Source organism: Leucoraja erinacea, chromosome 24, assembly GCF_028641065.1.
Source record: "Leucoraja erinacea ecotype New England chromosome 24, Leri_hhj_1, whole genome shotgun sequence".
NCBI classification, from domain to species: Eukaryota; Metazoa; Chordata; class Chondrichthyes; order Rajiformes; family Rajidae; genus Leucoraja; species Leucoraja erinaceus.
Window position 1 is genome coordinate 32,049,638 of NC_073400.1, and position 15,338 is coordinate 32,064,975.

Here is a 15,338-nt window from a genome sequence, read left to right on the forward strand (position 1 = left end):
AGTTGTTTATTGAAAATCTGCCTCCCTATGATATCTCAAGACATCAATAGAAATACTTACAAGTTATGAAAAAGAACTTGGTCTGGATAATTAACAAGGTCGTAAAAATGTACAGGTTACAGGATAAATGCTGATGTGCACTGAATCACCAGGTTACAGGGCATGCAGAATTTATTGAGATCTCCATGGCCAGGCAAGATTGTAGTCTAGTTGTAAAATCGTGCCACCTCACATTTACGGTGGAACAGCAAAATGGTAATTTCTCCCATGCTCTCCGTCAAAACATGCATGCATAATTGGCAACAGGTAACAGAAATAAATCCACGAGTGGGTTCAAACTGGAACCATCACCAGGTTTTCATTCAAATTTAGATTTTCATCCATTTTCTCAAGCTCTTTTAACACTTCATCATTAAAATCTTCCATAACTTGTGCAATGATTGAACTTTGGTTTAGCGAGTTTCTCACAGGTGCTCTATCCGGTTTCCTCCTCCATCCCAAGACGTACAAGTTTGTATGTTGATTGGCCTTTGTAAATTGCCTTATGTGTAAGGAGTGAATGTGAAAGTGGGATAACATAGAACCAGTGTGAATGGGTGATCGATGGGAGTCGTGGACTCAATGGGCTGAAGGGCATTTCCATGCTGTATCCTTCAATCAAATCTGCAAAATACTGAATCAACTATTGAAAACATGCTCTAGGTACACTTTGTGATTTACAAAATATATTCATCTTAACAAAAGGAAAATTATAGATGAACAATTAAATGCTGCCTCAGTTGTGAAGCCCACATCCCCGAATAAACAAGAGAAATATGCAAGAATAAAAGTCATTTTTACAATGTCACAACCTGTAAAGCCAATGTTTATGCAAAAATAACCATGTTACCTGAACAGGGAGTGGCTTTGTAATTGCTTAACAATCTTTAAAAGTACCACAGTTCTCTATTAAATGAAATTAATTCAATTAAACCAATTGTGCAAAAAGATTTTGAACTTAAATAGATAAATTTGCAAATTCTCACCTTCCAGGTATTCTGTAATCTTGATAGCATGGATTAAACATAGGTGGGGGTTTCTGGTGCTCCATAGCAGAGAGGCTGGTGATGAATGGTGGATAGAAGGTTGCAGGAACTCCACAAACCGTTTGCAATGTCTGAATGTGTCTGTATTCACCAATACCTAGGGCTGGGTTCCCAGGAGTAGAAACGCCCAGCGAAATGAAATCTTGCATCACAAAGTTTGGAGAAATAGTAGAACCAGGTTGGAGTCTGTGGTCAATGGGTGAACCCATCGGCTGCACGAAAGGTGAAAGGATTTGGTCTTCAACCGTAGGATCATCTGTCATTGAAAAGAAATGTTAATGTGACACCATGCAATTATGCTAGATCTGCAGTGAAATCTATTCTTTCTCAAAGAAAATGTTTTGCAGGATCTATATAAAAAGTGAACTAAATATAACCTCAAATAGTTAATCATTTTTCACCCAGACTTTGGATAAAGAAATTTGCGAGATCTTTCTAGTGTATGGAAATGTTCCAGGTTTCAGATGAATATGGATATCGTACATAAATCCCCAAATCATCAAATAAACATCTCAGTTGATCAAAACACCCAACATCCACCAATTAATCCAGCACAATGACAAACATACCCAATGCCATCACTTCTTTAGTTTACAAAGAAATTAATTCATTTTTCCTCAGGTACAAGCTGGGCCCATTAGTGGAACCATTAAAAACACTTCATTGAAATTAAAGCCACCAAAAGCTAAGCCGTTGTTAAACAAATGGTTAAAATTTAAAATATAATTCCATTTATGGTTATAGACGAAATAGCCAGGAATATGGCTAATGACGTAAAGGTGGTAGGGAAAAGGATTATTTGCACTTTATAGCATGTGTATTAACAGCATGCCAATAAAACCCATAGTAAATGCTGATAATCAAAATAATGACCTCCAGGTAATGTGATGGAGGAAACCCACAACTTGTTGAACCCAAACCCAACAATATCTTCGAGAGAAGAGCAAAATGTAATCAAAACAGATGAAAATGTTAAGCTTGGTCATGCAAGGTAGCATACATCAGTTGCAGGTAGGGTTAAACACACCTTGAACCATCTCTTTTGAAGAATCAAATGCAGATTCGTTGTCATTTCCGTCATAACCTTCAAAAATGTCATTCTCTGCTGAATGCAACTTGGATTTTTCCATTGCTGCAAGACAAAGAATATTGTGCTGATTTAACATTTGCAGTGGACAGATGCAATGCAATAATTTACTAATTTCCAAGTATTAAAACTAGCAATCCAAAATGAACTCCACTTTCTCGTTGTAAAAACAAAGAATTGCAAATGCCGATTAGTACATAAAAGGACACAATGCTGGACTAATGTTTTGATATGTGTCTGCTTACGATATAGGTAAAACTTGCACATATTAGACGGTGAAAGATGGCTCATGTCACACTCGTATTGGAATCAAAGTCAGGAACGATTTATTTCCAAGTCAAAGGTCACTGACCCGATTTACATAATTATATGTGCGAGTGTGAGTACAGCTCATATGCATAAATTACATGGATATTGACACAACTAAGTCAACAGGTCAGTCTGAAGAAGGATCTCGACCCGAAGCATCACCTATCCATGTTCTTCAGAGATGCTGCCTGACCTGCTGACCTGTCCTTCTGTCCATTTTCTCGTTCTCTCTTTAGGCTAGTTTTCACTTAAAATACTCTGTCTAAATTATGCTGAGAAAAAATTCAATGTTTACTCCAAAAATAACCCATCAATTAAGCATTTCAATCAGATCTCAATTTAATCTTTGGGCAATGATAGACACAAAATGCTGGAGTAGTAACTCAGCGGGACAGGCAGCATCTCTGGAGAGAAGGAATGGGGGGGGGCGTTTCAGGTCGAGAACTTTCTTCATCTTGGGGCATATCTATAATATTTTGCATTTAAAATGCAAAATGTGTTTTTTTCTTCAAAACTACTCATTCTATTTAAACAAATGGTACAAATGAAACTGAAGGCAAGAGGCAGTTCCAGATATTCAATGGGCCCCAACCTCACAGGGCTTTGATTAGACATGGAGATATTTATTGGGTGGGTTAGAGAGTCGAGATTTGCCAGCTCTGAAAGCCGTTCTGTGCCTCCAGCGACCACCTGAGCTCAGATAGCCTCTACGCTGCTCAGAAGGTGGGAGTTTGCACACAACTCTGCCAGGTTCCTCGCTGAAACAAACAAACAGAAGCACTTGGCCAGCAATTTAGTGCCAATTCTCTCACCACTAACATTTACTCATTTTTCCTGGGTAATGAGTCCTCATGCCTCACTGATTCATTATTTTTCCAACTTAGCACCCCTTACCTTTGTCCTCATTATCCAGTCATATTTACAGCACAGATGCGTTGTGGTAATTGTTTATCAACTGGTCTCCAACTCCCCTAGGCGATGCTTGTTTTCAAGACCAAAACCAAACAGATTCGATAAAAGCACGTTCCCATTCTGGTTATGTTTACTACCTTTATACAAATCCAAACTTGACTGCTCCAATTTATTACCCTGAACTTGCTCCAATCCGTCATTAATCGTTTAAATAGTCTGTTAAGGAGAGAATATTGACTTTTCACTTTTACTCCTTAACAGGACTCTATTCAAATCTAATCCTTACCCTCGGTGTTATGACTGAATAATGTCACTCCTTGTTCTTGTTCTTTCTCTCAATCACACAATATTCCCAGTTGTTACGCTTCACAGGAATAAAATTCACCATCCTATTTGAATTTAGGTCAGGTCATAGGGTAGCTCAGTGGGGTAGCTGCTGGAGCTGCTGCCTCAGTGCCAGAGACTAAGTTTGATCCTGACCTCAGGTGCTGCCTGTCTGGAGTCTCCCTGTAAATGCGGGGTTTCCTCCGGATACTCCCGTTTCCTCCCACATTCCAAAGACTGGCGCATTTGTTGATTAATTCGCCTCTGTAAATTACCCCTAATAAGCAGGGTGTGAATGAGAATGTGGGATGACATAGAACTAGTGTGAACGGGTGATTGGTCAGCGTGGCTCCGTGGGCCGAAGGGCCTGTTTCCATGCTGTATCTCTAAACGCATCCCTTTATAATTACTACCACTTTCAGATAGACCACCAGGGGGCGGCGCACGATGGCAGCCTCGCCAACCGTCTGTCTGTCTTTTCGTCTTTTTTTATGTGTTTTAAAAGTTTGTGTTAATGTTCTTTGGTTTGTTTTATGTGGAGGGTGGGGGAGGGGGTCGGGGGGAAACTTTTTTCAATCTCTTACCTTGCCGGAGCTGCGATTGTTTTCCGGATCGTATCTCCGGTCGTTCTGCAGCCTAACATCATGGAAACATAGAAAAATAGAAAATAGGTGCAGGAGGAGGCCATTCAGCCCTTCGAGCCAGCAACGCCATTCATTGTGATCATGGCTGATCGTGGGCCATGATCAGCCATGGAGCTGGAGGCCTTGTTCGGGACTGACATTGAGCCCCACAGCGGCAATGTGGACCTACCATCGGAGTCCATCCCTTGCCTGGGATCGATGCTCCAACCACGGCCTGCGGATGTCACCATCGAGGAGCTCACAGTCTTGGGTAGATACCGAGTCGGGAAGCTCCAAAGTCGCAGAAGGTTCGTCCAACCCCGACCAGGGGTCGATTGCCCGGCGCCGGGAGCTGATGCAGGAGCTGATCGCCCCAACGCGGAGGCCCGCTGCCGGCTGCGGGAGCCAAGATCGTCCCGTCAACAGAAGGCTCGAGGCCTTCGACCGCAACCGCAGGAGAACAAAGAAGGGAAGGGATTTAACTTTTTTTCACCTTCCACCACAGTGAGGAATGTGGAGGAGTCACTGTAGTGGATGTTCATGTTAAAATGTTTTTTTTGTGTTTTGTTGGTTTTTCATGGTATGGCAAGTCAAATTCCTCGTATGTTGCAAAATATACTTGACTAATAAAAGTATGATTATTATGATCATGATTATTATGTTTTGCAAGTTAAACACATACAGATATAGTGCTCACGTTAATGGACAGATATCCTGAGAGCTGGATCAGAGAGTGAGAATTCTACCACAGCATTTCACAAGCTATAGGAGTAGTATTAGGCCATTCAGCCCATCGAGTCTACTCCGCCATTTACCCATGGCTGATCTCAGCCACCTAATCCCATTTACCTGTCTTCTCCCCATAACCCTTGACACATGTTCTAATCAAGAACTTGTTTAGCCCTCTGACTAAAGAAGTTCTTCCTCACCTTTTTTAAAAGAGCGCCATTTAATTCTGTCACCTCTGATCATAGACTCTCCCACCAGTGGAAGCATCCTTTCCACAACCACTCTATCTATGCCTTTCATTATTCTAACCTGGAATTTGGGGAGCTAAAAGGAATACATTGGAATAAAAACTAATAGTCATAGTTTCATGTAGTCCATTATATCACAATGGTTCTTGTTCTGACCTGTGATAAAGTATTGCATAGAAAGGCACCTCAGTGCTTTGTCCATTATGTTCTGATGGAGCAGTATCTGATATAGGCAAACATAGCAAGCATTCTACAACTATATTCCAAACAAATATTCCAAACTTCTGCAGAAGTTTAGTTTAGTTTAGAGATACAGTGTGGAAATAGGCTTTTTGGCCCACTAGTTCTATCCTACACACTAGGGACAATATACAGATCCCAATTAACATTACCAAATACACATCTTCGGAATGTGGGAGCAAACTGGAGCACCTGGAGAAAGTTCACAGTCACAGGGAGAACTTCTGGTGCTGTAAGGCAGGAACGCTACTGCTGCGCCACTGTGAAGACTAAAGAAGTTTGGTACATCTCAACCGACTCTTATCAACTTCTACAATTGCACTGTAGAGAGAATCCTATGAGAATGCATCTTGATTTGGCAACAGCTCTGACCAAGAATGAAATAAATTTCAGAATTGTGGCTGTAACCCAGTCCAACACACAAACCAGTCTGCCTCCCCACCTGCACATTACATTGCATTGGAAATGACCATTTACAGCCCAGTCATTTCCACTTCTCATTCTCCCGTGTGTCAGAAGATACGAAAGCTTGAAAGCACATACCACCAAATTCAGGAAAAGCTTATTCCCCGTTGTTATTAGAGTACAAAAGCATTCTCACATAAACCAAGGGTGTAGTGCCGATATTCCAACCTATCTCACGTTGGCCCTAGCATCTTTTAAAAGATCTGTACTTTTGTCGTAGCCCTAACACTATGACGGTGTAACATTAAATTCTGAGCTGTGGTATTTTTTGCTTTGTACTACCTGTGTACTTGCGTGGGACTTGGTAGTACTTAATTTTTTTAACTACTCTTGTGCGTCCCCTCAACCTCTGATGCACTAGAGGAAACATTCAAGTCACCCTACAGCCAACATTCGGTGGTGCAGGCAATATCCTGGCCAACCTCATCCGCAACCACTCCAAATCCTCCACTTCCCCTCTGCCATGCTATGACCAGAACCTCACACAACACTCCAAGTTTGCTAAGAACGGAGTTCTGTAACCAATAAGACATCCTGGTAAAGCTGCCTCCCCAGTTAACATAAAAGATCTATAAAATATGGAACGGAATCCTCTTTAATCCAGTCTCCCTCAAACAACCAAAAGTAATTTTTCAACTCACCATTTATGAACTGTGTTTCAAAATACTGCCGGTTTGATATGTTAAGGTACCGGACATCAGGAACCCTCCCGTGAACCTTTTTCTTTGGAAGCATTTCCAACAATCTGTTGACATCCCAATCCGAGGTCAAATCCACTCTGGCAAATCTAAATAGAAAATGATTACTTTTAATGGAGAAACAAAGAAATGCAGATGCAAGCTAATACACAAAAGGACACAAAGTGCTGGAGTAACTCAGCAGGTCAGACTTCATCTCTGGAGAACCTGTACAGGTGACGTTTCAGGTCGAGACCCTTCTTATTTTTTTTAAATTCCAAAGTGACCCTATTACAAATCTTTTAGATGCAGACCAATGTTTTAATTAATTTGGGTACAAGGTTAATGCTAAGCACTTTTGTACAAGTTCTCACTTACCCTTTCGATTGACCACCTTTTGGAACTTCATAAAATCTGATTTTATCAACATTACATATTCCAGCCGAGCGAATGCAGCTTGCCAGGTCCTCCTCAGTTGTCCACTGTAAGAAATCATCATACAAATTTAACAAGTTTAAGAACAAGGAGTAAGCCATTCAGAACAGACGAAGAGACACTTTTTCTCACAGAGAGTGGCGAGTCTGTGGAATTCTCTGCCTCAGAGGGCGGTGGAGGCAGGTTCTCTGGATGCTAGATAGGGCTCTTAAAAATAGCAGTCAGGGGATATGGGGATAAGGCAGGAACGGGGTAGTGATTGGGGATGAGCAGCACTGCAGAGGGTGGTGAAAATTGCCCAACGCATCACTGGTTCCTCACTCCCCTCCATTTAGTATGTCCAAAGCAAGCGTTGTCTGCGAAGGGCGCTCAGCATCGTCAAGGACTGCTCTCACCCCAACCACAGACTGTTTACCCTCCTACCATCCGGGAGGCGCTACAGGTCTATTCCAAATCTACTACCAAAAAAAAAAATCTAACAAAAATCAAAATAAGCACAAAGAAATGTCAAAACACTCATAATCTGTCAATCATCATTATTTCAAGAGAAATGCTGTGTCCTTTGTTTCACATAAGTGTGGCTCACCCCTGACTCAACCGACCATGCTATACAACCCGAGGGTTTCTCCAAAGATACAAAAAGCTGGAGTAACTCAGTGGGACAGGTAGCATATCTGGAGAGAAGGAATGGGTGACGTTTCAGGTAGAAACATTTTTCTCCATTGTCCACAATCTGTACAGAATCCTCAGGCAAAAGGGAAGGTGGCAAGTTTTAATATTTGGTCAATGCTTCGTGGCTCACTGATGTGATAGTCATAGGTAATTCTGCTTCCCTATACCTTTATACAAAATTTATACAAAACGTTGCCCCTTTTATCCATGTTGCACAACATCCCAAGCCAACGCCAAGGTGGCACTGGACAAATTATACTTGGTTGTCAATTCTCTTAAACAAACCCGATGCCCTGTTCATCATGGTCGTCAACTTCAATCTAGCTAACCTCAGGAAGCCCATTGCTTTTTTCCCCAGAGATGCTGCCTGTCCGGCCGAGTTACTCCAACATTTTATGTCCAACTTCAGGAAGGTGCTCCCCAGCCACCATCAACGTGTCTCCTGTCCCACACAGGGTGTTAGCATTCTGAACCACCACCACACCACCAACTACGCCCCTCTCTTCATCCCTGGCCCTCACTTCTGACCATCTGTCGGCTCTGCTCCTACCAACTTACAGCAAGAGAATGAAGTGCAAGATGCGAACAAAGAGAGCAATGCATCATTGGTCGAAGAGGATGAATGGTTACTACTAAAACTGCCTCGAGCTGGTGAGCTGGAACACATTCAAAACCACTTCATCCAGCCTGAATGAGTATTGACACAAAGTGCTAGAGTACCTCCACAGGTCAGGTAGCAATCCCGGAGAACATGGAGCCCGAGTATGTCTCGATTGTCACCAGTTTCATCAAGAAATGTGCTGGACTGCGTTCAATTCGCAGTTCAACTCCAAATCATGGTGAATTCACACAGATGTTAGCAGGCTGAAAAATGTGCACAAACCATTACTGAAATATCGCTAAAAATGGTGTCTGCTACAAAACACCTCATTAGCACACTTCCCATGGCATCAAAGATAAATTTGGATTTTTTAAAAACAAAATCACTGTTGTAACTGCTGAGCTTTCCATTGACTATCTAGTGAGACGATTATCAGCAAAATGCTTGAAATAGTTTCTCTGTCTCAACTGGTCCCATCCACAGAATCTGCCTCAAGCATATGCAAGCTTACTCCCACTGAAATGTTGACCATTGAACCATTCCTGGGCAAAGCTAGCCAGTGCTGCAAATTATTCAGGTGCTGTCATACCACCTAGCACAAATCCCATTGCTATCATTCCTACCCCATCCTACTAAACATATCTTCCCTCTCTCCAAACCCAAGAAAGAGCCTTAAAAACAATTTAGTCCTTTCAAACAAATATCAAATTGACAACTTTCTTCATAGAGCAGCTTATTTTACTCCCAATTAAAGTGGCTACTTGTTGTGTAAATCACACATACTCACAGATCTGGTATAACAATATTTATTGGGCAACGCATACAACATGCTACATACTCCTACCATGCAGCATATAATAATAAAGCACTACATTCCTCTGCAGTCCACTGTTGCCCCAACTCACCAGAAAAACATTTCTGATTTGCCCGACTTGCTGAGTTACTCCAGCATGTAGTGACTTTTTTTGGAAACCAGCATCAGCAGTTCTTTGTGAAAATATTAATGAGCCCTGAACGCTTAAGTCTTAACTGTTTAGGTCTCCCAAATGCTGTACTGGATACGGACCACAACAACAAGGCAGGCACCCATGCTAAAGTTTTCACAGCTATTCTTGAATGTAAATTAAGTTTTCAAAGTAGCTATTTCTTTAGTTTCCATCTACCCACAGCACTAAGCATCGAGTCAGAATTGTTTCCACTAAGTTTCCTCATGCTAAGCATAGCTGGCCAGGGAGCAAGCAGAAATATACCAATGCCACACTATCAGTTCACCAAGCAAGTTGCGTTTAATGATACGTCATCATTTTACGTCACCACACAGACATCAATATCGTAGTGAATATGCTCACCCATGTCAGATTACCAATGAGCAAAGTCTTCTTCTCAGGAAGTACAACTTTATTCTGGCCTGTACGTTTGGGTGGAGTTGCTTTCCATCGATGAGCAGTAGTTAGAGTAATATTATTTGATGAGCACTGTGGCCGGAGATTACAAATGTTAGGTTTGATCCCGTTATTTAAAGGTACTCCTATTATATCATTGATTAAATCATCATACAAATCCATCTGGCTCTGATTTTCATTTTGTGGCTGTGGAAAAAAAAATACAATGGTGAACACTTCACATTTAATGTCACAAGTTGCAGCAAAGAACTCCATAATACATATGCCTGTGATTAGAATGTTCTATCATAAAAGGACCCTGATTGTTTCACTGTCATCTGTTTTTATACAACATTTTGCTCCATTGCACTGCTTCATATCATCTAATGATGGAACGATGAGGGAAATACCTTTACGGTATGCATTTTGTTTTAGTAGTTCAGTTATGTGGTGAATATTATATAGACCTACATCAATACACTTAAAAATCACTGTGAGGTGCCCTAGTACATGCCTGAAAAAAAATCTATACCATCTCATAAGTGTCAGTGTAAGGGGTAATGACTTTCTTGTGCCCCTCGATTAACAATCATCCTGCAATGTTTGCATTTTTTTTAACATTCCAACTCCAAGTGTAGGAAGGAATGGGGAGAAAGCAGCAATGGTGTACTGATTTTGTATGATTAGCCAACGTCATATTGAATGGCAGGACTGGCTCGGGGCCGAATGGCCGACTCCTGAACCTATTTTCTATGTTTCTATGTAACTGAAGATAGACACAAATCGAAGATAGACACAAAATTCCAGGTGGACAAAAATGCTGGAGAAACTCAGCGGGTGAGGCAGCATCTATGGAGCGAAGGAAATAGGCGACGTTTCAGGTCGAGACCCCTCTTCAGACTGATGTGAGGATGGGGGGGGTGTGGCAGGAAGAAGAAAGGAAAAGGCGGAGACAGTGGACTGAGGGAGAGCTGAAAAGGGGAGGAGAAAGCAGGGACCACCTGAAATTGGAGAAGTCAATGTTCATACAGCTGGGGTGTAAACTGCCCAAGCGAAGTATAGAAACATAGAAAATAGGTGCAGTAGTAGGCCATTCGGCCCTTCGAGCCTGCATTCAATATGATCATGGCTGATCATCCAACTTAGTATCCTGTACCTGCCTTCTCTCCATTCCCCCCGATCCCTTTAGCCACAAGGGCCACATCTAACTCCCTCTTAAATATAGTATGAGAAATATGCTCCTCCAATTTACGGTGGGCCTCACTCTGACCATGGAGGAGGACCAGGACAGAAAGGTCGAATTCGGAATGGGAGGGGGAGTTGAAGTGCTGAGCCACCAGGAGATCAGATTGGTTATTGCGAACCGAGCGGAGGTGTTGGGCGAAGTGATCAGTAGGCAATCACAATGAAGAATTCATAAAGCTTGCAAATTGGGGGAGGAGCACTATTTTTAAAACTTGAAGCTTTTACAGAATGCCAATTTCAAAGCTGAAACAAACACACAACTGCAGAAAATACAAAGTGCCAGAGTATCTCAGCATGGAGGGATATGGAAAGGCAATATTTTGCATCAGGACCTTGCTTCAGACTGATTGTAGGAGTGGGGAGAAAGCTGGAAAGATACAGGTGAGGGGGGTTTATTAGCAGATGGGTAGAATAAATAACAACGGCTAGAGGGTACTTATGATTAAGTTAGCATCCACTTGAAGAAACCCCTTTCTATACGTCCTTCCCACGTATTAAAAAGTCAACTATATTCTGACATATTTAGTTGTGGACAATGAAGTTGAGACTGTTTGGGTAATAGGACGAGGGTTTTCCAGTAGTAATCACATGCTACTACATTAAAAGCTCACCTACACAATAACCAGCTGGTGTTTATTTTGATTTTTTAAACGATTGCCTTGAAATAGAGCAGTTCTGAATCATTAACTGTTTTTCATTACACCTGCCCAGTGGAGTGTTTCCAGCATTTGTTTTAATTTGAGTAGCATAACACTCCAGGGTTCCAATTGATCACATCTCCCCCTTACATTAATTTCTGGATCAGGATGTGATACGATGAAACGCTCTACGTAGAGCATCACTCAGCACTATGATGGTTTAATAATTGTAGAATGACTTCCTATTCAGTTATTTAAGAAATAAGTCAGTATAAGCAGTGATAAATATCAGGAACACTAAGAACAGCATTTAAAGCCCATTAAAAAGTTATCAAGCAAAAGAGAACTGCTGGAGGAACTCAGCAGGTTGAACATACGGGGCAGGGGAAGAGGGAGACACAATCGACATTGCGAGTCGCGATGCAGGGTCTTGACCTGAAATGTGGAGAGTTATTTTCCCCTCCCACAGATGCTGTTCGACCCACCGGGTTCCTGCAGTGGGTTGTTTGTTGCTCCAGATTCTAGCACCTTCAGTCTCTTGATCAAAACACAAAGTGATGGAGGAACTCGGAGGGTCAGGCAGCATCTGTGGAGGGAATAGACAGACTACACTTTGTTTTTTTTATCTTCTAAAATAAAAACATTCTGAAGAAGGGTCCCGACCCAAGACAAGGTCTGCCCGTTCCATCCACAAATGCTGCCTGACCCGCTGAGTTCCTCCAACACTTTCTTCTGATCAAGACTCCAGCACCGCATTTTTTTTTTGTATCTTTAAAAGCACCGAATGGTTAATTATTTGTTTACAGCCCAACCTTTAGATTGTGCAGGATGTTTGGCCACAGAATGTTATGTGTAAAAAGGGAAATCTCGAGGGGGGGGGGGAGCGGCGGCAGCTCAGACCAAAGAAACTAGAAAGCCTGTTTTCTAAGATCTTTGGGTCGGACAGCTCCTCACCGAGCGGCTGTGTCCCGGGTTCCCACCCTCGGGCCCAGCCCAGCCCAGCCCAGCCCGGCCCGGCCCCACAGCAACGGCGCCCCCAGTTACAACCCAGCGCCGGATTTCTCCCCCACGCATCTCAGGCATCTCCCCGGGTGGCCCGCCGGCACCGAGGTACCTGCTCAGAGCTGGCGGCCTCCGCGCTCTCCGCATCCAGCAAGTCGCGTAGCGCCTGGCCGGCCATGTTCGTGCGCACCGCCATTTTACCACAGCCCATGGTGCCGCGCGGGCGCCGCGCTCCGCCCCGCCCCCCGCCCCCGGCTGCGCCCTCTGTGGCGCCCAGCGGCACTGCAGCCGCACAACAGCCCTGCCTCGACAAACTAGTCTAGTACTAAGCAAAGGATCTTTGGTACTCAAGAAGGAACTGCAGGTGCTGGAAAATCGAGGGTACACAAGAGTCAAGAGTCAAGAGTCAATTTAATTGTCATTTGGACCCCTGGAGGTCCAAACGAAAAGCCGTTTCACAATGCAGCCACAGTAAACATTCATAACACAAATAGACCCCGCTGACACCAGTGCCATAATTACAGTGTCCGTAAACCGCAGAGTCACATCAGTGACTGAGTGCATGACTGTTTAAGCAGCCAAAAAAAAGGAAGCTTTTCAGCCTCTCCACTGCATGCTCGATATCTCCCCCCCCCAAGAGATCCAGTACAAGAAGAAGGAACTCACACAAAAAAATCTGGAGACAAAAAAGCGGAGTGCGGCAGCAGCATCTATGGAGCGAAGGAAATAGGCAACGTTTCGGGCCGAAACCCTTCTTCAGACTGATTCGGTCTGAACGAAATTATGTTGCCTGCAGTCATACACAGAATCAATAATAACAAAACATACAATAAACACAAATTAAACATCCACCACAGTGAGTTCACCAAGCACATCCTCACTGTGATGGAGGCAAAGTCTTAGTCTGAATGTGTTATATTTTTATTGTGGTTGTGTGTTCTTTATTATTGTACCGCTGCTGACAACCCAAAATTCCACCGACCCTGGTTGTGTGGCAATAAATTCTATCAATCAATCGTGTTGAATGGCGGCGCTGGCTCGAAGGGCCGAATGGTCTCGGAGTTGTTTTTTTTATTACAGCTGTCGACCAGTTGCCGTGTTGCTGTAGACGCCGCCATTTTCCTACCAGCCGCCGCTGCGCATGCGCGGCACAGGGTGTGTGCGCGTCCCGCCGGCTCTGCGCACGCGCCGCGTTTTGGCGGGAGTAGTGGTTGTCCGCCGGCCGTCGAGGAGCGGGAGGAGGAGGAGGAGAGACACGAGCGGCCGGTGCCCGGTGGCGGTGGGAGGGGAGGGACAGAGCGGGGTGGGGAGGGAGGGAGGAAGGGGGGGGGGGGGGGGAGGGAGGAAGGGAAAGGGGGGGGGGGAAGGAAAGGGGGGAGGGAGGAAGGAAAGGGGGGGGAGGAGGAAAGGAAAGGAGGAGGTAGTGAGGAAGAGGAGAGACGAGCGGCCGGTGCCCGCTGGCAGTGGGTGGGTGGGTGGGAGGGAGCGAGCGGGGTGGGGGAGAGAAGAGACGAGCTGAGGAAACAACGAGGTGGGACATTGTGAGCGAAGGGCGGGCGGGACAAGCGGTGGTTGGGGTCAGACCCACCCGACTGGATGCTGTGAGGCTCCCGGACCAGCTGTGGCCTGGGCTTCACAACCTCACTCCTCAATGTTGAGCGATAAATCAATTTGACAGCCAACTCCCACGCCATCCTCAAATCCACCTGGATTTTCTCTGACACCTCTATCCCCTTTGCTGATCTCTGTCCCCAACACTGCAGGTTGACTGTCAACTGACTCCCAGGGGACAGATATCAAATGGCATCTCATCTATAAAACCACTGACACCCGCAGTTACCTCAGAGGGACAGGCAGCATCTCTAGAGAGGAATGGGTGACATTTTGGGTCAACCCAAAAACATCCATTCTCTCCAGAGATGCTGCCTGTCCCTCTGAGACTTGTGTCTATCTTCGGTGCAAACGAGCATCAGCAGTTCCTTCCAACATATCTGTAGTTTCTTCCTACCCACAGTTACTGTTCCCCTTCGCAGGGGACAGACTACTGACTTAACTCCCATTATTTAATCCCTTTTCTCATTTGCAGGGGGAAGACTACTATATACCCACTGAGGTATATAGTGTACTATATACCCACTGAGGGTCTACTATATACCCACTGACTCCCACAGTTAGCTTGACCACCTCCTTGCACGCTAAACTCAATTCCACTTAGACCACCTCTTTCTCCTTGAGCGGAGACCCAATCAGTCCCCCTAGCCTAACATTTTCGTCCGCCTGTCAGACCTCACCCTCAACATTTCTCTTTTGAGGGTGTGAATGTGCTGTTTATCAAGGAATAAAAATACCTTGGTGTTTATCTGGACAGTAAATTAGACTGGTCCAAGAACGCTGTGTAAGAAGGGATAGAGCTGTCTGTACGTTCTGAGGAGGCTCCGCTCTTTCTAGGTCTGCAGAAAGATCCTCCAGAAGTTCTATTAATCGGTGGTGGCCAGTGCCATCTTCACTGCCGTGTGCTGGGGCAGCAGGGCGACGCCAACAGGATTAACAAGCTCACCAGGAAGGCTGGTTCCGTCTTGGGGGTGGAGTTAGATTCAAGGGAGGTGGTCTTCAAGCGTAGGATACTCCTCAAACTGCAGAGCATCCTGGACAATACAGCTCACC

At 44.2% G+C, this 15,338-nt stretch overlaps 1 protein-coding gene across 4 annotated transcripts in view; it reads right to left on the minus strand.

Annotated features, from left to right (window-relative positions):
* Nucleotides 1–12,920, minus strand: part of LOC129708930 (cleavage and polyadenylation specificity factor subunit 6-like) — a 33,918-nt gene extending 20,998 nt beyond the window's left edge. For all 4 annotated transcript variants that reach the window (XM_055655002.1, XM_055655001.1, XM_055655000.1 and 1 more), the window contains exons 1-6: nucleotides 12,787–12,920; nucleotides 9,757–9,996; nucleotides 7,078–7,181; nucleotides 6,664–6,809; nucleotides 2,113–2,217; nucleotides 1,026–1,341 (exon numbers count right to left, since the gene is read on the minus strand). In XM_055655002.1, the coding sequence (XP_055510977.1) occupies nucleotides 1,026–1,341; nucleotides 2,113–2,217; nucleotides 6,664–6,809; nucleotides 7,078–7,181; nucleotides 9,757–9,996; nucleotides 12,787–12,885 (1,010 nt within the window). In that variant the 5' untranslated portion in view covers nucleotides 12,886–12,920. The remainder of the gene's footprint in view (nucleotides 1–1,025; nucleotides 1,342–2,112; nucleotides 2,218–6,663; nucleotides 6,810–7,077; nucleotides 7,182–9,756; nucleotides 9,997–12,786) is intronic.
* Nucleotides 12,921–15,338: the final 2,418 nt, after the last annotated feature.